The sequence below is a fragment of the Bos indicus x Bos taurus genome, chromosome 19 (genome assembly GCF_003369695.1).
Source record: "Bos indicus x Bos taurus breed Angus x Brahman F1 hybrid chromosome 19, Bos_hybrid_MaternalHap_v2.0, whole genome shotgun sequence".
NCBI classification, from domain to species: Eukaryota; Metazoa; Chordata; class Mammalia; order Artiodactyla; family Bovidae; genus Bos; species Bos indicus x Bos taurus.
This window is the reverse complement of record NC_040094.1, coordinates 49435394-49459723: the sequence shown is the minus strand read 5'-3', so window position 1 is coordinate 49459723 and position 24330 is coordinate 49435394. Positions and strand designations below refer to the sequence as shown.

At 45.3% G+C, this 24330-nt stretch overlaps 1 protein-coding gene and 1 non-coding gene across 2 annotated transcripts in view; one reads left to right on the top strand and one right to left on the bottom strand.

The window, feature by feature from the left end:
- The first annotated feature begins 1338 nt into the window (after positions 1-1338).
- Positions 1339-24330, top strand: part of ERN1 (endoplasmic reticulum to nucleus signaling 1) — an 82366-nt gene continuing 59374 nt past the window's right edge. Inside the window, exon 1 of the mRNA XM_027517673.1 lies at positions 1339-1565. Within this exon, the coding sequence (XP_027373474.1) occupies positions 1512-1565 (54 nt within the window). The 5' untranslated portion in view covers positions 1339-1511. The remainder of the gene's footprint in view (positions 1566-24330) is intronic.
- TRNAG-UCC lies at positions 12382-12454 on the bottom strand. Its single transcript has one exon. It is a non-coding gene; the product is annotated as a tRNA-Gly (tRNA).

Genomic DNA, 24330 nt, shown 5'->3' with positions numbered 1-24330 from the left:
ACCAGACATCTGGTCAGTCTTCCACCACTACTTTGTTTTTTTTAATTGAAGTAAACTCCAGGAGATAGTGAAGGACAGGGAAGCCTGGTGTGCTGCAGTCCATGGGTCACAAAGAGCTGGACATGACTGGGTGACTGAACAACAATAATTGAAGTACAATTGATTTACAGTGTTGTGTTAGTTTTAGGTGTACAGCACAGTGATTCATGTGTGTGTGTGTGTACTTCAGATTATTTTCCATTATAGGTTATTACAAGATATTGAACACAGTCCCGACTACTTCTTTGTTTTCCCTAGCATTGCTTACTTGTTTCCCCTAAACCCTGAAAAATCTTGGACTGTCATATGAACAAGTCAAGAAAAATTAGAGAAGTTACTATCCTTGTTTTCTTCTTCTCCTAGAATATAGGAATGTGCTTCCAACCTCTCTCTTGTCACAGTGTCCTCTCTCCCAGTTTTCACCTATATAAGTGGAGGGCAGCATGGGACCCAGTGACCAAACAGCTTCCTGGCTCTTTAAATGAGGTTAAGAGCCCATAGCCTTCAAATGGACCTTGTACTAGTCCTCAACAAACCCACTCTCTCCAAGCTTGACACATGTCAAGCTTCACAAGGTCATATCTACAAATGCCACATAAACACACATGACACCAGTAGCCAAAAATGGTTTCCTTGTTCGTAATTTTTGGCCAATGACTTGGCCATGGTTATACCAAAGGGAATTGGTGGCTGTTGGATATGATTTGAAGGGGAATTCCTGAGGGCAAAGAAAGGGAAGAAAGGGACCTTTGGGTTAACTGAGACGCAACTGGAGGACACCGGGGATGCGAACTCAGCGATAGCCACGCGCAGAGCAGAAACGCCCGGTTTGCAGGAATCCCTCCCAGCTGCCTGCCTTCGCTCAGAAGATCACCGACGATCCCACCACGGCGGGGCTCTGGACTCAAGGCACCGCCTGTCTCCTGGCCTTTCCTGATCCAGCCTGACGCAGAGGGTCCCTAGGCGGGGGTCATTGGGACCGCCTGGGGCAGGGAATGCGCCCACGTGGCCGGGTTACCGGCCTCCACTTGCCTCAGACAAGTTCTTTGCCTCGATCACTCAGCTCCCCTAGATGCCGGACGCAGAGGCCTGGTCCTCTTCTCCCGCGGCCGCGGCCAAGGGACCCAAGGCCAGCTGGAGGCCTTTGGCACCGCCTATAACCCCGCCCCTCCCGCGACAACCCCGCCCACACCAGCCCAATCCCCGCCCTGAGCCAGGGCTCCGCCCAATCCCAGGCCCGCCTCTAGGTCGGCCCCGCCTCCGGCCCCTCCCCGACCGGAAGAAGCGCCGGCGCCCGGCACTTATAGGGCCGGGAATGGGGGTGCCGCCACCGCCTAGTCAGCGCTGCGTCCCCTGAGTCCCGGCCGCCGCCGTTCTGTCGTCGCGACGCCCCCGCCCCGTCCTCTGCCCGCCTGCCCGCACCGCCCCCCTGGAGCCGGCCGGCCGGCCAGGAGCCAGGCCGAGTCCTCGCCATGCTTGTCCGATTGCTGCTGCTGCTGCTGGCATTGCTGTTGCCCGGCCCCGGGGTGAGTGACCGGGAAGCTTGGGGTGGGGGACAGCGCGGCACGGGCTGGGGTCCGAGCCGGGAATGCGGCGGCTTGCGGCGGCGGCGGCCCCAGGCTTCGTGCGTCCGCCGGGGCGGAGGCGACGCTGGGCGGGGAGAGGCGGCCTCCTGACCGGCCGGAGTGGCGGCCACGGCCGGCCCCGCCGAGGCGTCCGCCACCCAGGGGCCTCGCGGGCCGGCGCGGCTGTCACGAGCAGCGCCTCCCGGGCCGCGTGCTCTCCGACGCAACTTTGTGTCGTCCTGGCGGCACCTCAGGGTGTCCAGAAGGCCCGGGGCCCTTGGGAGGCCGTCCCACCTGTCGGACCCTTTCCACAGGTGGGAGCCGGCTTGGCCTGGCGGTGGCCGCGGAGGGAGGGCAGGAAGGGCCCTGTGACCAAGGGGAAGGGAATGTCTTGCGTTTATAATCCTCGCTTGAACTTTGCAAAATGCGATAACTTTGGGAAACAAATGCCACTGAAAGTGGCTAAGCATTCTTTCCCCAAGAGTTTGATTCTGCTTACCTGCCTTGCAGGTTTCTTGGTATTGGAGGCAGCGGGCTTCCTTTGGGGGCAGCAAGACTTCCTTAAGCAGGTTAAGCGGTGGGAATGGGACTCGTTTTTAAAAACCCCATATGGGACAGTGGTGAAGCCGCTCCTTAACTTTAAACGACTGTCTCCTGGTGGGAGAACACCGGGGGGCTGTCCGAAACGTCTTTTCATCTTTTTTTTCTTTTTTCTCTGTAGAGAAGAGCCTGGTTTACATTTATTTAACGATTTCAGGCCTTCTCTCAGGCTGTGGACTCGGACACCTTGGCTGGGAGGACATTTTGTGGACAAACTCGGCTTTTTTTTCTTCCTCCTTCTGGTTGAAAGAACCTAATTTAGGTTTTTTTTTTTTTTTTTTAATGTATTGTTCAGGATGTGGGCATGGCACACTGGAGCAGGTTCTATTTAATGATCTCCACTGTGTACTCTTTAATATGGTGTATCAGGTACTAGGTGTTCAGATGAAGAATGGACATGTGTGTCCCTGAGTGCCATAGCGTGAACTCTTTGGAGGTTATGCATTTTAGGTAAATACTAGTCTGTGCTCTTGGGGTAGGTAACAAGAATTTGGAAATAGCTGAAGAAGTAGGAGGCCACTTTTTTCAAATTCTTTTTTTTTTTTAAAGGAAAATTTATACACACTCCACAAAAGTCATGTAAGTTTTCCTTCTAGTTGAGGGGAAAAAAAATCCACTTTCTCAACAGGAATCAGGTTTTGAACTTGAACATTTCATCTTGGATTGGTTAATTGGTGCCTGGCATCCGTTCACAAAAAAGAGTGTAAAGAAAATGACCAAAATGTGTGACATGGAAACCAATCATTTCATATCATCATTGTGTTTATGGTTTTCTTTGCCACCTCTTTTCGTTTACTGTTCTGCCACTGGACTCTAGTGTTTCAGTTATTGAATAACTTTGGCTAAAGAACCAAAAATAACTGTAGCCTTTAACTGGGACTATAGTTTCAGTTCATGTAAATATTTCGAAGTTGTATTTAGAATCCAAGATTCCCAGAGTTCTTGGTAAAAGAGTTCAGACCCTTATCAAAAGGTTATGTTTGAGTGTAACAGCTCTTTAGGGAAAAGGTCAGAATTGCACTCCCAGAATTACCTACCAGTAAAAATTTCGATCCCCAAACATAGTGGGAATTGTTATTTTTTTAAATCTTTTTTTCCTTTAATTAACTCTTGGCTGTGCTGGGTCTTCATTGCTGTGCCTGAGCTTCTCATTGCAGTGGCTTCTCTTGTTGAGGAGCACTGGCTCAGTAGCTGTGGCACACGGGCTTAGCTGCTCTGTGGCATGTGGGATCTTCCCAGACCAGGATCGAACCCGTGTTCCCTGCATCAGCAGGTGGACTCTTATCCACTGCACCAGCAGAGAATCCGGGAATTATTATTTTGAAGTTCTAAATGCAGAGTTTGCAGTTAAACTAGGCTGCAGTGATGTTGCATGCAGAGTGTAGTGGCTGTAAAATCAGACAAACCTGAGTGCTTTCCGGTCCCTTGGTAGCTGTATCCTCAGAGTCTTTGAGACTCTCTTTCCTGATCTGTGAAATGGGGACAGCTGACACACTCCCATGTGTGAAGAGACCTGGCACATCACATTAGATAATAATGTAAATTCTTCTTGCCATCCCATCCCCCAGAAGGTGTTTTTTACTCGTAAGTCATCGTTTTTAAATGTTATACAATGCCTGGGCAGGGGATATTTTTTTGATGCTGTTTCGTTTTGATTGATGAAGTAACTAGTGCAGCGGAGGCAATATTGTGATTCTCCTTCAGTGTGTGTCTTAGCCAGACATCCACAAGCCAAGACTCTAGGCTACTGGACCTAAAATGCAGTTATGTCAGTGTTTCTAAGCACCCAAGCCTTGTTAATCCAGAAGGTGCTTTATCCAGTCAGTGAGTTTCCTCCTCCTCCCTGGACCTGGGTCTTGTGCCTGATGTTGGTTTGTGGTGCATCGTTGCCGTCACATCATCGCTGCCCTGTGGCCCTCATTGCGCCACCTTTGGGTGTCACCTCTCTCAAGTACCAAGGAGATCTGCGGAATGCAAGGCAGGGCACTTTCTTCAGGGTACTTTAGGATATGCGATCTCTTTTATTGAGCTGATGTTTGGGTTTTAGAGGGGACTAAACAAAGTCCCGGAGAAGTGTCCACAAAAACACACTGAGACGTTAAGTCTTACCTAGAAATGGCCTTGCTTCTCATTTATTCTGATACTTACTACCTGCATGAATTATCCTCATAGGAGGTCTCGAGTATATATACTATGAAGGAGAGTGTCTCCTGAAGCTCACGTTCAAGACTGCTGATCGTGAAATTAGACTGTAGTGCGCATTCGTCTGTTTTGTTTTTTTAACTTGCATGCCCATGTGGCTCTCCACAGTGATATAACTTCTAAATTCACAAGAGAAAATGTGTATGAGAGTGATTCTTGCGTAAGTTTGATGGTAAACCGTATTCCTGAATATAAAAGCCAGTGAGCCACATAAAGGTTTCCTCCTGTCTGAGCTGAATAGTACCACCTGCATGGGCCTCTTGGGAATTTTTGCCTGCCTTTGATGGCAACTCTTGTTTTCCAGGTTGAATACTCATAGGATAACTATTTCAGTTTCATTGGAAACCTCTTTGGTTTGGGGAATCCACAGTAATATTTAGGTTTAATACTGTGTGTGTTTTATCATGATTAAATGTTTTCCCTAAAGAGATGATATAGGGGAGAAAAGCCTAATGTATCATTTTGATGGATTCCGTTTTTATTATGCACGCATAACTCGGGGCCCGTAACCTAGCAATATGATTAGAGTGTGATGCTGGCTTAAAAAACAGGGACAGTGAATCATAGTCTTTGAATAATAAACATGTTGGTTGGCTGTATTTCTCAGGGGCTGGGGATTTTTTTTCCCCCCTTGTTTTTTCTTTACCTATATTCCATGTTTGGTTTCAGAGTTTGCTGCCTCAGAGCAACAAGCGTTTAGAGATATTTAAATGAGTGAGTGCACCAGGACACATGTGGACTAGGAAAAGTAGAACTTGAGACCCGCCCTCCCCTCAAACACCAAACAAAGTCCCAAGGTCCTTGCATACATGACTTTTAAAAATTTTCACTTTTACACAGGCTCTGCATCACTTCTGATTATCTTATGATCTTTGTTCACGTACAAACACACAGCAAGTCGAACAGTATAAAAGAGGGTTCTGTATTTTTGTTCAGTTGTTGTTGTTTTTTCCCCACAAAACGTGTCCTGTGACCTGTTAGGAAATATTCTGAGTGCACCACTGCGTCTGTCAGTTTCAGCAGCACCTTAGTAAACCACCACCCATGCAGAAAGCATTTGAGCCTTCTGTGTCAGCCTCAGGGTAGGGACGGGGGTCAAAACTGACCAGGGCTAACGTGGTAACAAGCCATGCTTTGCCTAGTGGTCACCCTACTGGGGTCATTTGGGTTGTTTCCAGTTATTCCACTATTGTAAGAAAGGTAGATTTCCTTTTCTTCAAATCCTTTGTGTTTGGTGCTTTCTGTATAATAACATGGGAAGATTTGAGAAAACCTCTCAAGTATTCATATGTATGGTAGAAAGAAGAGTTAGAAAATATAGTCTAAATTTAAAAAATAAACACAATAAACCTATAATTCTATTACCCAAACATTACTTCTGTTAACATTCTAACATCTTTCAGTTCAGCTCAGCAGTGTCTGACTCTTTGTGACCCCATGGACTGCAGCACGCCAGGCTTCCCTGTCCATCAGCAACTCCTGGAGCTTGCTCAAAGTCAGGTCCATCAAGTCAGTGATGCCATCCAACCATCTCTGTTGTCCCTTTGAGCTGTAACTCACATATCATAAAATTCACTTGTTTAAAATATACAATTCTGATTTTTAGTGTATTCACAGGATTGTGCAGCCATCACCACAGTCAGTTTTATGTTATTTTCATCATTCCCAAAAGAAACTCCATACCTGTTAACTGTCACTCCCCAAACCTCCCAGCCCCCAGTAACCACTGATCTCCATTTGTCTCTATAGATTTGCCTATTCTGGACATTCCATATTAATAGAATCATTCCACATGTGGTCTTTCATGTATGGCTTCTTTCACTTCATGTAACATTTTCAGGGTTCATCCGTCTTATGGCCTGTATCAGTGCTTTTTTTCCTTTTTATTGATGAATGATATTCCGTTAGGACTTCCCTAGTGGCTCAGTGGTAAGGTATCCACCTGCAAAGCAGCAGATATGTTTGATCCCTTGGTGGGGAATATGCCCTGGAGAAGGAAATGGCAACTCACTCCAGCTGGGCTACAGTCCACGGGGTAGAAAAGAATCAGACAGGACTTGGTGACTAAATAACAATATTTCGTTACGTGGATATACCCCATTTTGTACATCAATTCTTCATTTGATGGACACGGGTTTTTTCCCCTTTTTGGCTATTATGAATAATGCTGCTGCGAATGTTTAGGTACAAATTTTTGAATGGCCGTGTATTTTTTATATTTCTTGGGTATATACTGAAGAGTGGGATTTCTAGGTCATGTTGTAACTTTCTGTCTAACCTTTTGAGGAACTGGCAAACCATTTGCCAAAGCAACTACACTATTTTAACCGTCCCACCTGCAGTTTAGGAAGGCTTCAGTTTCTCACCAACGCTTAATATCTTTTTTGTTTTTTGTTTTTGTAAATTACAGTTGTTCTAGTGGGTGTGAAGTCGTATCTCCTTATGGTTTTGGTTTGCATTTCTCTGATGACTAGTCTATTAATATCTTGATATATGTCCTTCTGGACATTTTTATGTGCTCACTTTGCATAAATTATGCTTTTCTTCCCCAAACTTAGATCTTATTAGGTCAGTAAATTTAATTCTACAACATTATTCTCACTGGCTGCTTCCCTGTATATAGCTTACTGTAATACTTCTCTGAATGGGTATACCGTAATTTGACCACTCAACCATTTAGATATTCAGGCTGCTTTTAATTTTCATTACTATGAACAGTTGTGATAAACCTTACTGCTAAACTCCAGAGCCCATCTTAACTGCTTAATTATTACCTTGGGATAAATTCCTAGGACTAGAATTTGCTGGTCATATGTATTCTTTAAGAGCTCCCTCCTCCAGCCCCCAAGCAATAGTAGATGTTTTAAAAAGCACAAGCCAACCTTAAATTGGTTTCTTGATGGCCATTTTAAAGTAAGCTTTAAAGTGTTTCCGTTTAGCAGGGTGGGTTTAATGTCTGCAAACGGAATGTGTAGGTTTTATTTTGCTTATATTTCGAAGACCTGAATAACCACAGCAGTTCCTTCATGATGCCCTATGTACCTACAAACCTATCGAGAAATGTTAATTAATATAGGTCCTCTGGTCTGCCGTGGTTTCAGATCAGCTTTCTAGCAGATGTGGCTTCAGAAATACCTTGGCATTATTCTTTGAGTTTGATTTTATGGGTAGCCCACCCTCTACAGAAAAGATTGTTGCTGTTTTTTTTTTTTTTCTTTGCTGTGCCACAAAGCTTGCAGGATCTTAGTTCCCTGACCAGGGATTAAACCCTGGCCTCGGCAGTGGAGGCATGGAGTCCTTCACTGGACTGCCAGGGAATTCCCACGATTCTTTTGATAGTTGATTAGGAGGCCATTTAAAATTTCAACTCAAAACTGTTTATAAATCAAAAATTGATGCATTGTTTGTCTCTTTTGGAGGTCACAGTTCTTAAACCATTAGCTTGTCCATACAGCTGTTTTTCCTAGGAAAATTAATGTACCACTTGACAATAGAGTGAAATATTTGTTTTGTTTTTTCCACAAACGTACCTGAACTTTTTCATCCAAGAAAATGTCGTGTTTTTCAAAATCATCACCCCTTCAGGGTCAATGTTCATGTCAAACAAATCAGTCTTTTTTTAAACTTTTTTTTTTAGTGTCATTTAATAATTCAACTTTAAAATGAAAAAAGGAGCCCTGAAAAAGCAAGTATTTTTTTTTTAATTCTTAAGCTGTTTATTCTTACACAACTTAAAACATTTCCCAATTTTTCCCAGTCTCTGCTTGAATATAGCTTTGACATGGCCCACACTGAAATTTTGATCAAAACTGTTATTACTTAGCTTGATTGCATGATTTATAAAGGGCACTTGGATTTTTGGCTGTTTCTAAAAACTAATGAGAGACTTTCTACCTCTTAGAGGATTCAAAAGTATATTCTTTGAAGAAAATTTCCGAAAAGCTCCAGATGTATTGTGAGCAGTGAGCGCATGTATGGATAAATGCATAGCTTCCCATCAGAGTATGTTTGGCTTCCCAGGTGGCTCAGTGGTGAAATAATCCACCTGCAATGCAGAAGACATGGGTTCGATCCCTGGGTTGGGAAGATTCCTGGAGAAGGAACTGGCAAGCCACTCCAGTATTCTTGCCTGGAGAATCCCGTGGACAGAGGAACCTGGTGGGCTACAGTCCATGGGGTCCCAAAAAGTCAGACACCACTTAGTGACTAAACAGCAACAACAGAGAGTATGTTAGACTCCTAGAACAGATCTTGCTGGTTTAGACCGATAAATCTTTTAAAAACATATTTGTTTATTTAGTTAGTTATTTGGCTATGCCTTATCTTAGTTGCAGCATGTGGGATCTAGTTCCCTGACCAGGGATTGAACCTGGGCTCCCTACACTGGGAGTGTGGACCCTTAGCCACTGGACCACCAGGGAAGTCCCACTGAGTCTTAATATTTTCCCCACCCTGCCCCCACCTAAGGAATGGGATGCATGACCATCAGTGACAGTGGTGGGAGCAGGTTAGAACCTTCGAGGGTGGTATTTTGGGGCAGGTACTACCCTCACCCAGGCATCACCACTGCCCTCCCACGGTGAACAGTCACTGCCTTGCTGTGTTCCCATGACAGATAGATGAGGAAGCTGAGGCCAGACAGAGCTTATGACCTGTCCATGGTCATGGGCCAGCGAGGGAACCGAACCTTGAATCCGATCCTCCTGCTTCCCTTTGAAGAGCAGCCCCTGCAGTGCTTACGTTCTGGTATGTTTGTTAGAACAAACCCGAGGACTGACCGAGCGATGTTGCAGTGAGAGATGGGATCCAGAGAAGGAGTGAAAAGAGACTTTGCTGTAGGCTCGGGGAGATGCTCCAATGGTCTCCATCCTCCCAGGAGAGTCGCAGCCTCTCAATCTTCGTTTCAACCTGAGAAAGATGCACGCAGGAAAAAAAAAAAAAAGAAAGATGCACGCAGCTTTTGGGTGAAAACGCTGCCTTCTGAGCATCTCCATCGGGAGCATTGACTGCATCCATCGATCATGGGGACAGTGCAGGTGAAGAGGCTCTTACACCAAACCTGCCATTTAAGCTCGATTCTTTGCTTGAGGTCTAATAATATCCAAGCAGGTGCATGTCTTTCTGTAAGGTCTTGCCCCAGAATATTTCTGAAATAGCAAAACCGAAAGTTCACGTCTTAGAAGCCTTTAACCAGAGTTGCTCCTCCCTACTGTAGTCAGAGCTTTGGGCAGACAGAACTGTCTAATGGTCAGGCTGGGTCTGGGGTGCGGGTTGACTTTGCAGAGGCCCACCTCCCACCAGGTTCTGGCACCAGGATTTGGGTGTGTGATGACATGAGAGGGAGTAGGCTTGGCCCTTGGGCCACCGTGGAGGGAACTTGCTTAGCTCAGGTGGGTCTCAGGAGAGGGTGGTGACAGAGAGAGGAGGGAGCAGGAAGGTCCCCCTGCGTGGGGTGGCACACTTCTCCTGCCAGTTTGTCCTTGAAAGCTGGAACTGTGTCTTGCTCATCTTTGCATCCTCCCTGGCGTTTAGCACAGTGAGTCGGCCATACCCTCTGTAGCAGGCACTCAGCGAATATTGATTAGATTTCTCTTGGAGGCTCTTGAAGACCAATAAGACAAGGAGCTCTTTTATCATTGGGTGAATGGGCTATGGATTTGGAGCAGGGAATAAGGAAAATGTTGCCCTAGCTGTAATTTACATTCTTTAATGGGATCTTATCAACAGTGTCTCCTTCCACACAATGAGAGGGGTTCCAAGATACTTGCTTGGGTGGACATGACCCCCAGTGTGTAGTGCTGTCTTGATCGGCCCCTCATATCAGTCATGAGATTAATTTTCCCACTGCCAAACCCCAGGAGATAAATGGCCTGTGATTATTCCAAGTCGGTTTCATTTTTCACTCAGCATGATGTTTCACTATTAAAAAAATGAACCTTGATCCAGGGTAGTCCTCTTATGTATGAAACATGATTTCCCTAGTTAGTAGACTAATTAATAATTATAATTCAAAACCACCCCTTCCTCCAAGAGATTATCTTCCCCTCTGTGTTTCAGAGTCGGGGGAACCATTGTCCTGGCTACAGGAGAGTTTGTCATGGAAACCGGATTTTTTTTTTTTTTTTCATACATTTTCTGAACAAACAGTGCCATCAGAAGCCTTGAACCTGACATCGTCGTCGATCTCCAGTTGGGTCAGGGGAGTTTGTTGACCAAAACTAACTCGGATCTCCTTCCTCTTAAAGCAAATGACCCGTGATTCCTGAGGAGCCTCTAGGAGTGAGAGAAACACCTGTTTCAGCTGCAGTGGGAATGTGTGAACTTGAGTCTGTGCTTCCCCACCCCAGCTGACTGAGTCACCTGGGACCTTTTAAAATAACCTTATGCCAAGGCCCCACTTCAGACGAATGAAATCAGAATTTCTAAGAGAGGAGGTTGGCATGCTTTCTTTAAAAAAATTTTTTTTTAATAAACTCCAGGCAACTCTAATGTGCAGCCAGGTTGAGGCCATCAGGGAAGCCCTGCTCCTTAATCCTGGACTCAGCCAGAGTGTTCACCTGTGCCCTGTGATGTCACAGAACCCTGGAGCAGACCAGAGCCGCCGGCTTTCAGCGTGTGTTATATGGAAGTTAGGACTGATCCATCCTGCTAGATAGTGGCAGAACTAGAAATAGATGGACTTGCCTGGCCGTCCAGTGGTTAAGACTCTGCACTTCCAATTCAGGGAATGCGGGTTCGATCCCTGGTTCCGTGACTTAAGATCCCACATGCAGTGCAGCCAAAAAAAAAAAAAAAGGTAGAAATAGAGAACCTAGCATTATATGTTTTCTTTATGTATATATATAAATAAAATTTATGTATTTATTTATTTTCGGCTGTGCTGGGTCTTGTTGCTGTGCAGGCTTTTCTCTGCATGTGGCTAGTGGGGCTACTCTAGTTGCGGTGCGTGGGCTTTTCATTGTGATGGTTTCTTTTGTTGCAGAGTACAGGCTCTAGAGCACAGGCTCAGTAGTTGTGACACACAGTTTTAGTTGCTCCTTGACATGTGGAATCTTCCTGAACCAGGGATCGAACCCTAGTCTCCTGCACTGGCAGGCGAATTCTTCACCACTAAGCCACCTGGGAAACATATTATGTGTTTTCTAGTACACTATATCCACCTTTTAAAGCGCAAGTAATTCCAGACAGACAGATATTTGTTGTTGTTGTTGCTCTTTGAGTACTAACTACTGAATTTGCTTTTTAAAAAATCAGCTTTAACCGATAACTGGCCTTACATTCAAATACATCTCATTATTGAACTATAAGATGTTTAGAATTGCAGTTCCACTTAAGCTGATGTATTATTTTTGCCGCCTTCATACATTAAGAGGCCTGAAGGAATCCAAACAACACCGTTTTCCAGGTTCCTTCACATCCCCTGGTGGGTAATAAAATCTTTCTTCAAGTTTGTAGCCAGAGTGAAGTAGCCAAGGCAAGTGGGTATGGGAGAAATTTGTGGAAGGAGTGAGTTGAACTGTTAAAGTACAAGAATGAAGCATACAAAGCCAAAAGGGACTTTCTTAGCAGGGCGAGAATGTGTACGTTGGAAATGAGTTGCCAGAGGGCCCAGTTCGTGATGTTCTCCTTCCCCTTTCTGTGGTCTGGAGTGCTGTGGGCATCTGGGTGATTATCATAGCCTGAAGGTGTTTTTTGCAGCAGGTGCACCTTTGAAAGGCTGCACCGCAGAAGGCCCCGCAGGAGATGGCCAGTCCCTGTCTTAGCCACTGCCCCTGAGTTGTTACCCAGAGAATCCTAAGAGCTGATTTAGGAACAAGAGGAAACTCACTTCTGAAACTCACTAGACTGGTCCAGACCAAATCTAAACTCTGCCAGAATCATGTTGACAGAAGTCAGTAGAAGTGGGAGGTCACTCTGTGAAGTTGGCCTCTTTTTTTTTTTTTTTGGCTGCCCTATGTGGCTTGAGGGATCTTAGTTCCCTGACCAGGGTTTGAACCTGGGTCCCCTTCAGTGGAAGCACAGAGTCCTAACCACTGGACCACCAGGGAAGTCCCTGAAGACAGCCTCTGAAGGGGGCTCGGCATCTAACCTAACACTTGGGTGAGCTCCGGGCTGAGAGCTGGGTTTCCCGACCGAACTTAATCCTAGGGAAGTCCCGAGTGAGTCTGTGCTCATTAAGCAGGTAGACCAGTGTAGTTGGTCATTTTAGCTGTTTTGAAATGTCGTTTATAGGCACAGTCTTCTGTTTTCATGCATTGGGTTTTTTTGGTTTGTTTTTGGCTGTGGGATCCTAGTTCCTGTAGTGGACGTTCAGAGTCCTAACTCAACTGGAGCCGCCAGGGAAATCCCTTCACACACACTTTTGACCTACATGATAAAAACGGCTTCTTCCAGTGAGCGGGACTTGGGAGATGAGGGGCTGAGTGCTGGGAGACTTCGGCAAATGAGTCATTTCCCCTGTATTTCCTCATCTGTAAAACAGGGCCATGGAACTAGAGACCTCTTCGTGGGCCTCTTTATAAACATCTTCCAATTAGGCACCATTTAGGTTAAAGGGACGAGTCCCCCAGCTCTACTGTTCCACCTTCGCTCTTAGCTGGGTGGGGGAAGGTGGGGGCTCCTCTGCCTCGAGCCTCCAAGCCCCCCAGTTCCTGAACGTAGTGGATCCCACCGGTTCATCTGCCAGCTTTATTGTATATGCCAACCCTGTCTGAGGGGCCTGGGACACGTTAATGAACAACACAGTCTCCTGCCCTCGTGAAGCTTCCATCTACTTGGCGAAGACAGGCAAGAAACAGCAGCATGATCAATACGAAATACATAGACTGTGCGAAGGTGATAAAATCCTGTGGAAAGAAAGAAATGAAAGAGCTGAGCACGGGAGACAGGGGCCTGGAAGTTGCCACAGGGCTGTGCTTTTGCCAGCCATGGCTCGGTGGTCCTGTAGGGTCCAGTGGGAGCCTGGCACCTTCCTGACCACTGTGCCCTCCCCGCTCTTTAAGTAGCATCACATTACTTAGGATTGGAGTCCCTATACCAGTTCATCTTCCAGTTGATTTCTCATCTAATCTTCAGGAGGACTGGTGTGTTTTCCATTGTTTTGTTTTGTTTTGTTTAGCTTTTGGCCATGCCGCATGGTATATGACCTCTTAGTTCTCTGACCAGGGCTCGAACTCATACCTCCTCCTTTGGCAGCATGGATTCTTAACCACTAGATCACCAGGGAAGTCCCCAGGAGGACTGGTATTGACTGCTCACATATGTTTGCAAATCCTGAGAAAAAAATGAGGTATTGAGTATAACTGTTGTCAATTTTTAACAGTAGCATAAGAAGAGAACGTTTAAAAATCTGTCAAGAAAACGTCAGAAGCCTCCATGACTCAGGGGACAGAGGCAGCAGTTCTTTGATTTTTGTGATGTTTCTGTTCTCAAATACACATGTGGTGTGTATATATATATGTGAGTGTGTATGTGTGTATTTACAAACAGAATTAAATAGTTTTTACCTATTGTGGATGTATTTATAAAATCTCCAGATAAACTCAAATACCACGAGAACAGTATAAAGCCAAGTTTAGGGAATCTGACGTCAAAGTCCCCACCTCCTCTAAACACTCCAGTGACCTCATCCAGTCCCTCTGTTAGGGTTCATTTTCCACTTGCCAGGGTCTGGTTTTGCAAAGAAGAAAATGGTTTTCTTTACACAGAGAGATTAAGAACATGTTTATCTGTAGTTTGGGTACTGGAACTGGGAAACCAAACCACAGTTGCTTCTGACACCAATCCTGCATCGTCTTTATCTGATGGTTCAGTACTTGGAAGTCTCTGGGGCTTTTGGTACTGGGGTGAAGTTCAATCACTTATCGGATTTGTGGTTTGGAGAAGAATAGAGATCTACCTTTCAGATTAGGAGATGGTTGATTTGAGAGTCTATGGCAAGGACATGTACTTGAGAGTCACCAACTCCTCCCACATAATATGAGTCCATTTCTGTGGTGTTTCTTTTCCCCACCCTGAACCTGAAGGTGAATCAGATTATTACTATTATAATTTTCAGTGTTGCAATAGTTCAAGATAAGTAGAGAGACTGGGGTGTTGAAAGACCAGGACTTTCATGACTGTGTTCAAAGGCATCAAGACATCTGAACACTCTCATTCTTACTTGGGTTTGGGTCATGTTTTGATTGACTGGGGACCAAAAGGATCCACAGTAAACCATGAGGAGAGGTGAGGGCCTGCTAAACTTTGGATTGTCCTACTTCTGAGCTAAAGGGCACACCCAACCCAGTCTTCTTTAGAGAATCGGAAACTGACGCCCAGAGAAATTGAATGATTTGTTCAGAGCGCAAACCAGGACATGCATCCCTGTGCCCTGGCTCATCTTTCAGCTTCATTTATCCAAATAACATCTGTTGAGCATTGACAGGCTCATGGAGACACCTTGGGGGTTTTTAACTTAGAGTTCCATGTATTTTTTATTTTTGACTGCACTGCACAACATGTGGGATCTTAGTTCCCTAACCAGGGATCAAACCCATTCCCCCTGCAGTGTAAGCACAGAGTCCTAACCACTAGACCTCCAGGGAAGTCCCTTCACTTGGAGTTTTAAGGATTAACTGGCTTTGGAGTTGCACGAATACAGGATGGGCCAAAGAGTGAGCGGCAGGCCTGAGCAGGGACATGTGGGCTCAGAATCTTAGAGAACTGCCCTGGGCAGGGCCCGGGCATGCTGCCAGGTCAGCTTCCAGGAGGCACAGTTGTGGAACCTGCCATCTTTTCCCCTGTACGGCGCTGTTTCTCTGCAAGATGGTAAAACCCTTGAAGGCAGGAGTCTTACAGACCTCGAGGCTCCAGCACCTCATGGAAGACAGGATCCTTCTTTCTGTGTTACCGGTAGGAGAGAAGAGTCCAGCATGGGGGTGGGGGTTGAAATAAGCGAACCAGTAAGTAAGCTGGACATAGAGGAGTCAGCCAACAGGAAGAAGCGTGAACCAGGGAGTGCCTGGAAGAAATTGATAAATACTGCCTGTCCTTGCCAACCCTCCTGAGTAATGTGAGCCGGTGATCCAGGACTCAACCATGACCTGGAAGGTTAGTGCCCCCACCTCCCCGCCCTGGATTTCTGCCTCTTGTAGAGAAAATAGCCCTGGAAGTGACTGCAGTTATTGCAGAGGGAGCCCCGCCCCCTGCCCCAGCCCCACCGGAGAGGGTGCCTGTCACTCCTTGGCCTCCTGAGGGGAGCCCTGTGATCCAGTGCCTGGGGTCTGGCTGGAGAAGTGCCTCAGATGACGGGTCTCAAAAGCAGGAGAACTTGCCATGAGGTTGCTCTGTGGGCCATATTTCATCACAAAAACAGTCTTATTTATGAAACTCTCCCATGAGGTTTCGGTATGTGATGCTCCTGTTCAGCTGTAAAGCAACTAAGCAACACCAGTCCAACGCTAGTCTAAATGACAACACCAGGAAGACTCATCTGGGCTGTGAACAGACTGTTAGGTCTATTTTACACTTCACCTTTGAGGAGTGTTTTTTCCCCTCCAGGTCTGCTCTGCACTCTTAGGAACAGCATGCCCTCCTGCTCATTCTGTGAGCTACACAGGAAACCAAGAAAACGTGGATTTTGTGACCCACTCTGTGCAAGTACATACTCAGCCTGTTTTGTTTTGGTTTTTTTTGCCACATCGTGAGGCTTGTGGGTTCTTACTTCCCTGCCTAGGGATCAAACCCGTGTCCCCTGCAGTGGGAGCTTGGAGTCCTAACCACTGGACTTCCAGGGAAGTCCCCACACCCTTGGCCTTCTGTCTGCTTCCCCAGCCCCTCCTTGTCCCAGTAACCCCTCTGCTTTCTGTCTCCAGCAGCACTGGCCTGATAGGTCCTCAAATCCAGCAAATTATTTTTAGTCTCCAGGCCTTTGCACAGGCTGTTTCCTCTGCCCAGGAGACTTTTCCCTTCTTTCCACCCACCTCCCAGTTCCTGCAGATCTTCATTCAGTTGTTACACCTTGTGAAAAACATTTGACACTGTGATCCATGCCCCCCGTAACACCAGGCCAGATTGGCTTCTGATACACTCTCGTGGTTCCTGGGATGTCCCTCTTATAGCACTCACTGCAATTTGCCATTCTGTTTGTGCAATATTTTTTTTTACTCCTGTGGTCCCTTATTAGACTGTAAGTGCCACGAGGGCAGGGATCAGATCATTGTTGTGATTAGATCCTAGGGTCTTCAGTTCAGTTCAGTTGCTCAGTCAACACCATGGACTGCAGCATGCCAGGCTTCCCTGTCTATCACCAATTCCCAGAGCATGCTCAAACTCATGTCCATCAAGTCAGTGATGCCATCCAGCCATCTCATCCTCTGTCATCCCAAAAAATTCCTGGAGTCTTACACAGCCTGAATTAATCATCGTCATAAGAGCTGACACTTATGTGATGCTGACTATACACTAAGAGTTTTACACATTTTAACCCATTATATATTAATTCACCAATGCTTTGAAATCAGTGTTATTGTTGTCCCCAATTTTACAGGTGAGAAAACCAAGGCACAGAGAAGTCAGTGACTGCTCTTCTTGCAGACATGTTATTCGGGGACAAAACATGAAACATTGCAAACATATGTTGAACTATTCAGCATCGTCAGAAAATGAGGGCTGTTGCATAAGTGAGTTTCCAGGTAATTCAAATACAGCCCTAGAACTGTGGGGTGTACACTTTTTCAGCAGTTATACTATTCTTCCCTCTTAAATACCACAAACCAAGCATTTTAAGCTTTTCTTGATTATTCTAGATTGTCAGTACCAGCTCTTACATTATTGCTGCCTTGTCACCACCAGCTCTTACATTGTATTGTCTGCCCACAAGAGCAAAAGATGGGGAGCACCTGAGGTTTGGGACAGAGTGGATAATCAGGTTTTGAGTTTTGTTTACTCTCTGTTGGTATCTTTGGCCAGCACCAGTTTTCTTTAATAAAATGGTCTTCCCTAATATTTACGTAGCTCTTGTCTTTGACATCCTTCGTATTTGTTTTGCTCTCCGAGCATTCAATGGGACACTGTTTTTGCTCAGTTTTCCAAAGGAAAAACAGAGTAGGAAGCTTAGCCACCCTGCCCCACAGGTCACTTGCCCATGGAAGCCATTCTTCTGGCCCCGAGAAGTTGGCAGTGAGGTTGGATGGCCTCCAGAGAAAGCAGAGGCCTGACTGGGATGAAGCCTGTTGGCGGCAGAGCATGTGCTATTAGGAACCTGTGCCCTCTCCCCTCCCGGCCCTGGATGGCCGTTTTTCCCTTCTCCGGAGGGAGTTCAGTCCTCCTTTGTGTCTGGAAGGGCTTCTTCCTCGAACCCGAAGGCCCACGTGGTGTCCTCTTGGGGTGATTCTTTCCTGCTCCCGTTTCCTGCCCGCCGGAGGAGGCAGCAGTCCTTCCACTCGGCCAGTTTCTCGGGCTGCAGTTTTCACACCACAACTCCCTAGGTCTGCTTGTGCCAACAAGCAGTTTCTGACTCTTTCCTATCTCTGTCCAAATGTGTGGGAATTGCACTGGGATGTTTATATTTGCCTCCCAGAAGAGCCTAGAAAATAGAAACCTATGCTGAGAGTATGGAAATCCTGTGGCATAAGATTTTCTTTTTTATTTATTTTAAAATTTATTTTTGTTGAAGGATAGGTGATTTACAGTGTTGTGCTAGTTTCTAATCAAACCAGCAGAGTGATTTGGTTATACATATATGCATATATATACACACGTTCTTTTTCATATTCTTTTCCAATATGGTTTATCATGGGATATTGAATATAGTTCCCTGTGCTATACAGTAGGATCTTGTTGTTTATAGGATTTTCTTTGCTGTGAAAAAGTCAATATTTTTGCAAGCATCTTATTCCTGCAAAGTGAAGCTGTCACGGCTTGCTGCGTGAGGCTCATGGTTGTACGTATATCATTAAAATGGTCCTCCGTGTTCAAAAGGAGTCGTCCGGTGCTAATCAGTAATGTGCGTTTCCTTGGCGCTGCCATTAAAAGAATGACTCACTTCATCAAAGGAATGGGCAGTGGCCACTGTATCATCACCATCATCATCAAAGAGCACTTTTTTTAAGAACCATCAGAACGGGGCTGGATAAATGTATTCCAGGAATTTTTTTTATAGTGGCTAAGGCCATGATCTCTGACTTCCTGTGATGTTATCCGCGCCCACTTAGATCTACAGTGGGATCTCAGGAATTTTTATCCAGAACATTTTTTTTAAGGCCCCACCCTGTATAATTTGCAGTGCCTTTTGGTCTATTGGTTGGCTATGTACATATGTATTACAAATTTGGTGTCTCATCCGAAAGGTCCCAACCCCTTCCCCATCAGAACAGTGTTGATCTCCAGCAAGACTCAAAGGACTCCAGGCCTCAAGTAATTGAAGCCTGTGTTTCTCAGAAAACCGTGATTTAAAGCAGTGAAATTATAGTGTGGTACAGTGTGCAGAGGACCAGGAGGCGAGGCAGAGAGACCTTGGTTCCAGTCTTGGTTAGCAGTCTGTGGTGCCTTGGGCTAGTCACTTCACTCTCTGGGCCTTGACTCCTCTCCTGTGAACTGAGAGGCTGGGGTAAGGTGACCTTCTCCAGTTCTTTTTGTTGCTGAAGTTACATATCCCAGAAGCTGTAAACAGCCCCTGCTTGTTTGATCTGTATTGTCTGGAACCATGTGGATTTCCGGGACCATCAGCTAACTGGAGAGAGGAAGGTGGCATGGTGGATGGGGCCAGCCGGGCAGTGGGTAATCCTCAGACGTACTTCAGACAATGGGGACTCTTGTCTAGGGGAAAGTCGATCTGGCCAAGGAGCTCAACTTCAGGCAGATTTCATAGTGTTTGACTTCCGTTATAAAGCTTGGCAACATCTGGCAGGCCTAGGTGGCAATTATGTCATAAATATATAAATACAGTTGTTTATGGATAATGTTTATTCAACTAGAGCATTTATCCACTTTCTACTCGACCCCTTCCGTCCGTCTCTGGTAGAAAGGAATCTCTTACCAAGTTTAAAGAGCAAAATTGACAGTTTCAGATTAACTGCTGTTATTAAGACTGAAAAATTTGGTATCTAATTGAGTCTTTTTTTTTCCCCTTGGGGTTTTCATAGGAAGACTTCCTAATAGGTTTAACTGAAGATGAATGTGCCACTCAAATAGATCAAATCTGGCTTTTTGTAAAGCTGGTAGTCCCCTTATGAACTTATGGTCTAATCAGACTTTTATTGGTTTTGTTTGTTTATGATGGCTGCTCCATAAGGTAAGTGAGCCTAATAGGATTCTTAGTTTTTTACAAGGCCTGCATTGCTGCTGTTTCCCTTCAGTGAAGAAGACTGAGTAATAATAATGGTGATACTTGCATTCTAAATCTCAACCACTAAATGATGGTGAGACCTTGGGTTTTAGTTTTAATATTAACAAAATGCTTAACAACTTTAGAGATTCGCTATCACCCTAAGAACGGGGCTTGGTACCTTGACCACAGTGTGGTAAAGGGTTTCCTGTAGCACCTTTCATGCCCAAATATATTTGCTCCTCCCCTGGGGTCAATATAAGTTGATGACAGAGGGACCGTGAAGACAAATGGAGCTGCCAGCTGCTTGAACTTAGACACTTAGCCTGGGGCCCCAGAACCAGTTGGGGAAAGTGTCTTCACCTGTTGTGAAATGAGCACACCTTTACTGTCAGAAATCATGTGGCCTTACAAGGAACCTTTTATCAGACCCATTAAATGAGTAGCCTAGACCACCAAAGAATTGGGTGGTGGTTAATTACACCACACGCAAGAATTGCTGCGTGTTAAATACTAGTTTAACTCTCTCAGTGGCTGAGTTTGGAAACCACACAGCACTGCTCAGTTAAACCTTGCCCTTTTTCTGCATCCCAGTTAGACACCTGACTCCCATCCAAAGCAAATGTCACAGTTACCTTTATTGACCTGATGTCAAGAAACAGCAGCCGATGGGCTAATTAGAAGGAAATATATACAGTTGACAGATTATTGCTGATCTAAGCACAGGTAAACAAAGTGTGTCGGGGTTTGGCATGATTTTTATCCTAGACTGAAACCATTAAAACGTAGACACAATTAAAAGTCTCTTTAATATCACCAGTGTTTTAATTCCGTTCTTCATCCTTCCTCTACTGGATTGGAATAAACCCAATGAGGTTCTGTGTCACTGTGTATACAGATGATTGTATAGAAGTCTCCACGTTTGAGCTGAGTGAGTGAAAGTCGCCCAGTCGTGTCCGACTCCCTGCGATCCCATGGACTATACAGTCCATGGAATTCTCCAGGCCAGAATACTGGAGTGGGTAGCCTTTCCCTTCTCTAGCAGATCTTCCCAACCCAGGGATCAAACCCAGGTCTCCCGCATTATGGGCAGATTCTTTACCAGCTGAGCCACAAAGGAAACCCGTACTGAGTACTTGACTCTTAATTGAGGTATGTCAGTGAGACAGGGGGTGGGGAGCAGGGTTTGATTAGAAGAGGGAGTCAGAGCTTCTAGTTATTAACCTTAGCAATAATGCTTGGAGGTGAGAAGGGCATTGGGTGCTGGGGGATGTGCCAAGGCACCATAAAGAGGAGAGAAAATAAGACTTGCACGTGTGTGGGTGTGATGGGGGAGATGGTTCCTATGGATAAGAAAGCAGAGGATAACAGAAGATGCCAAACTCTGTTACACTTGGTTGGATCTGTCTCATCAGACCTTTTCCTGATACCCTCAAAGGAAGAGCTGCTGTTCTAGCCTGCTCCACTGATCATTATGTGGGCTTCATTTTTCAACAGGAGACTGTTATGTAATGGGTGTGTGCCGGCATTTACTGGGCACTGATTTCAGTTGCATGCTGATTTGGAGAATTCTCGGTGGTTTTTTGGCCATCTCTGGGCACAGTCTTCTACCATGTGGCCAAATATGACAGTACCCCGCTTAGTAGTTTTGTGAAGCCACCAGAATTGCAAAGAGCCAGACTCTGCTGGGGTCTGTAGCCAGAAGTATATAATATGGCTGCAAATAGAATTGTAGACAAAGATGTATTTTTTTTTAATCGTTTAGGGCCTGCCAAGGGACTGTGTTACATAATACTGTCTTGAGGAACTTCCTGCTTAATTGCACAGGTTCCCCCCGCCTATTTTTTTTTTTTTTTTGGTGGGAAGCTCTATAGAACTGGGATCTGGTATGACGAGCCAGAAAGTGTCTTACCCATAGCTCTCAAAATAAGCTCACCCATCCTGGGTGGCTTTCAGCTGGGTATAGCCCACAGGAGGATCCAGTCTACTTGTGATTTTTCCATACCTCTGCTTTCTTATCCATAGGAACCATCTCCCCCATCACACCCACACACGCACATGTGCAAGTCTTATTTTCTGTCCTCTTTATGGTGCCTTGGCACTGGCACATCCCCCGGCACCCAATGCCCTTCTCACCTCCAAGCGTTATTGCTAAGGTTAATAATTAGAAGCTCTGATTCCCTAGCACATTCTAAGTCCATTTGCAATTTGTTATTCTACATTTGGTGACATGCAATCTTAATTGTTCTCAAGATTTCCCCTGTCCTAAGTAGTAAAAGCATAAGCGCTTGGAAGCCTTTCCTGTGGAATCCTTCCTTCACTCGCATGCCTGTCTTTTTTTTTTTAATTTATTTATTTTAATTGGAGGCTAATTACTTTACAATATTGTATTGGTTTTGCCATACATCAACATAAATCTGCCACAGGTATACACATGTTCCCCATCCTGAATCCCCCTCCCACCTCCCTCCCCATACCATCCCTCTGGGTCATCCCAGTTCACCAGCCCCAAGCATCCTGTATCATGCATGGAACCTGGACTGGCATGCCTGTCTTAAGTCTTAATAATACTGTAATGGATATTCATCAACCAACCAAAAGTCACTTTACCTTCCTTTTACCTTTATGGGCTGCTGTGCAGTGGGTTGGAGCCCGGGCAGGGAGCCTTGCACTGCACAAGGCAGAATGGTTGTTGGTGGCCAGTTATAGGTTCCAGGAATTTAGGTGCAAAAGCACAGGCTGGAATTAAGATTGCCAGGAGAAATGTCAATAACCTCAGATATGCAGATGACACCACCCTTATGGCAGAAAGTGAAGAGGAGCTAAAGAGCCTCTTGATGAAAGTGAAAGAGGAGAGTGAAAAGGTTGGCTTAAAGCTCAACATTCAGAAAACTAAGATCATGGCATCTGGTCCTATCACTTCATGGGAAGTAAATGGGGAAACCGTGGAAGCAGTGTCAGACTTTATTTTTGGGGCTCCAGAATCACTGCAGATGGTGATTGCAGCCATGAAATTAAGAGACACTTACTCCTTGGAAGGAAAGTTATGACCAACCTAGATAGCATATTCAAAAGCAGAGACATTACTTTGCCAACAAAGGTCCGTCTAGTCAAGGCTATGGTTTTTCCAGTGGTCATGTATGGATGTGAGAGTTGGACTGTGAAGAAAGCTGAATGCCAAAGAATTGATGCTTTTGAACTGTGGTGCTGGAGAAGACGCTTGAGAGTCCCTTGGACTGCAAGGAGATCCAACCAGTCCATTCTGAAGGAGATCAGTCCTGGGTGTTCATTGGAAGGACTGATGCTAAAGCTGAAACTCCAGTACTTTGGCCACCTCATGCGAAGAGTTGACTCATTGGAAATGACTCTGATGCTGGAGGGATTGGGGGCAGGAGGAGAAGGGGATGACAGAGGATGAGATGGCTGGATGGCATCACCAACTCGATGGACATGAGTTTGAGTAAACTCCAGGAGTTGGTGATGGACAGGGAGGCCTGGCGTGCTGCGATTCATGGGGTCGCAAAGAGTTGGACACGACTGAGCGACTGAACTGATGTTGTATAAGGATTTTCTGTTGGACACATGCCAATATCTTTGCTAAACTGATACAAGTGTTGTATCTTCAGTTTGGTGGAAGGGTTTTCTTAACCTTGGTGGTGGTGGTTTAGTCACTCAGTTGTGTCCAACTCTGCGATCCTATGTACTAGAGCCCACCAGGCTCCTTTGTCCAGGGGGTTTCCCAGGCAAGAATACTGGAGTGGGTAGCCATTTCCTTCTCCAGGAGAATCTTCCCCAAGCAGGGATCAAACCTGTGTCTACTGCATTGCAGGCAGATTCTTTATACCAGGGAGAGTATGTATGTTCAAAGACACAATCATTAGACTCTTTCTATATGGGGCTTGGGCTTGAAAACTAGTAAAAATATTCCACAAGAATAACTTAGAACATTTGGAATCACCCTTTAATCTCTGCTTATACCTCAAGCATGCATAAGCAATATTTCCATGTCTTTATTTAAAAGTTTTATGGATTTATTGTGCCTTAAAATATATACTACCAAGGTAGTGAACTGTCACATTTTAAACTATTTTCCAAATTAAAATTCTGCTTTTTAAGGACTTGGCCTTTGTGTCTTTCAGATAGAAATTAACTAAGTAAAACTAAAAGTGAGAATTATGTAATGTAACAGTAATCCAATAACCATGCAGGAAAAAATTAGTTAAAAAAAAACGCCAACAAGCAAAAAACCCCACCTCTCAGCAAATCCTGGAAATCAATGTGGTACTCCTAAAAGAAAAATACCATTTTGTAATTAGCCAGATTATTGTATTCTAATTATTATAAATGGTTTGGTCTGTTGGAGTGGAGGTAAGAATGGGAAACGTTTCACAGGAAAGTGCCTATAAGTTGAGCTTTTGGAGATGGACGTTTGGGTTAGGCCTGATCAGTTTGCATGCCACCTGAGACGTGTATGGCTCTCTTGTTCACAGTGTGCACATCCTCTTTTTTTTTTTTTTGTGGTCTCCCCTGGTGGCTCAACTGTAAAGAACCTGCCTGCAATACAGGAGACACAGCAGGAGCTGTGGGCTCGTTTCCTGGGTTCCTGAGAATCCCTTG